This window comes from Camelina sativa, chromosome 14 (assembly GCF_030686135.1).
Source record: "Camelina sativa cultivar CO46 ecotype springtype chromosome 14, ASM3068613v1".
Classification (NCBI taxonomy): domain Eukaryota; kingdom Viridiplantae; phylum Streptophyta; class Magnoliopsida; order Brassicales; family Brassicaceae; genus Camelina; species Camelina sativa.
This window is the reverse complement of record NC_141893.1, coordinates 31,136,492-31,137,888: the sequence shown is the minus strand read 5'-3', so window position 1 is coordinate 31,137,888 and position 1,397 is coordinate 31,136,492. Positions and strand designations below refer to the sequence as shown.

The 1,397-nt window shown below is 48.9% G+C and overlaps 1 protein-coding gene across 1 annotated transcript; it reads right to left on the bottom strand.

Annotated features, from left to right (window-relative positions):
• Positions 1–202: 202 nt before the first annotated feature.
• LOC147928851 (uncharacterized) lies at positions 203–1,397 on the bottom strand. Its single transcript, XM_087486292.1, has 2 exons — positions 1,343–1,397; positions 203–1,257 (listed from the first exon to the last, which is right to left on the bottom strand). Exons 1-2 carry the CDS (start codon positions 1,395–1,397, stop codon positions 203–205), a joined length of 1,110 nt encoding a protein of 369 aa, XP_087342418.1.

Below are 1,397 nucleotides of genomic sequence, written 5' to 3'. Positions count from 1 at the left end.
CAGCTATACTTCGTCGTAGGAGTGCTCCGCTATAGATGCAATACCGTTCACTGATAATCTTAAGTTTTCTGGCTGCCCATTTTTCAGCTGCCAGTCTCCAGATAATCCCAAATCGGGCTCTGCCAGTCTCCTGCCCCCCCCCCCCCCCCCCGATTATCGGTGCTCGTATTACCAACAGGTAGGACCGAAAGATCGGTCAAGTTCAGAATTGAGGCCAGTCACCGCATATGGCGATGTTAAATCTGACAACACCCGTAGCTAACTGTTTTTTTCTCATGGCCCGTGTTACCGCTCTTGAGTGTTCTAAGCGTATGCTCGGATACTCGATGACTTCAACTAGGATAATTCGAGTAGTTGCAGGGTCCGAGGTCGTGATTTCAAAGTCGTTGAGTTTCGTTGCGTATTCCCGAGCCGAAGCAAGGTAAGCTTCCATTCGTCCATCTCTGGTTTCATACTCCCCCAAAAATTGGTTGGTGACCAACTGAGAGTCGCAGAAAACCCTGAGCTTCCGGACTCCAACACCCGCGGCGAGGCGGAGTCCGGCCAGAAACGACTCGTACTCGGCTTCGTTGTTAATTTTATTGAAGTTCAGACGGAATGACTGTTCAATCACATCTCCCATGGGGGAACTGAGGCGAAATCCTATCCCTGCACCTGTTTGCGAAGATGCCCCATCTACATACAGAGTCCACGGAGATTCGGAGCTGATGTCTACTGAGTCAGCCAGTGGGAGTTCGATAAAGAAGTCTGCCAAAATTTGTGCCTTGGCACAAGTTCGAGTTCGGAACTCAATATCATACTCACTTAGTTTGACCGACCACTTGGTCAATCTGCCTGAATGACTTGGACTATGAAGTATGGTCCGAAGCGGTTGCGTCGTTAGTACTACGATCGGATGAGATTGGAAATAAGGGCGCAGCTTCCGCGCCAAAGTCACCACTGCTAAGACTAATTTTTCCATCATGGGGTACCTGGATTCGGCTCCTGTAAAGGATTTACTTACGTAAAAAATTAACCGTTGCTCCCCCCTCTCTTCTCGGACTAATACACCGCTTACTGCACTTGCTGAAACAACCACGTACATGAAGAGAGGTTCGCTGAACTCAGGCTTCGCCAAGACCGGTGGCTCTGACAAATAAGCTTTTAGCTGAGAAAATGCGTCCTCGCATTTCTCGTCCCATGCGAAGACATTTATCCGTTGACCGCGAGATGAAGCGATTGAGAGCTGCGATTCGTCAGTTGAGACGCTGTACTTCCCTTAGTGTCCTAGGAGAACCCATAGATAGAAAGGCATTAATTTGCCTCGGGTTTGCTTCAATTCCTCTTTTTGTCACAATGTAACCCAAGAACTCCCCTGACGGGACTGCAAACGTGCACTTTGCAGGATTGAGCTTCAT

Bases quoted from the DNA above. Each gene is read 5' to 3' on its own strand.
- LOC147928851 (XM_087486292.1), bottom strand. From the start codon at position 1,397: ATGAAGCTCAATCCTGCAAAGTGCACGTTTGCAGTCCCGTCAGGGGAG. The intron at 1,258-1,342 runs GTTACATTGTGA...TAGGACACTAAG, and splicing joins CCCGTCAGGGGAGTTCTTGG to GGAAGTACAGCGTCTCAACT.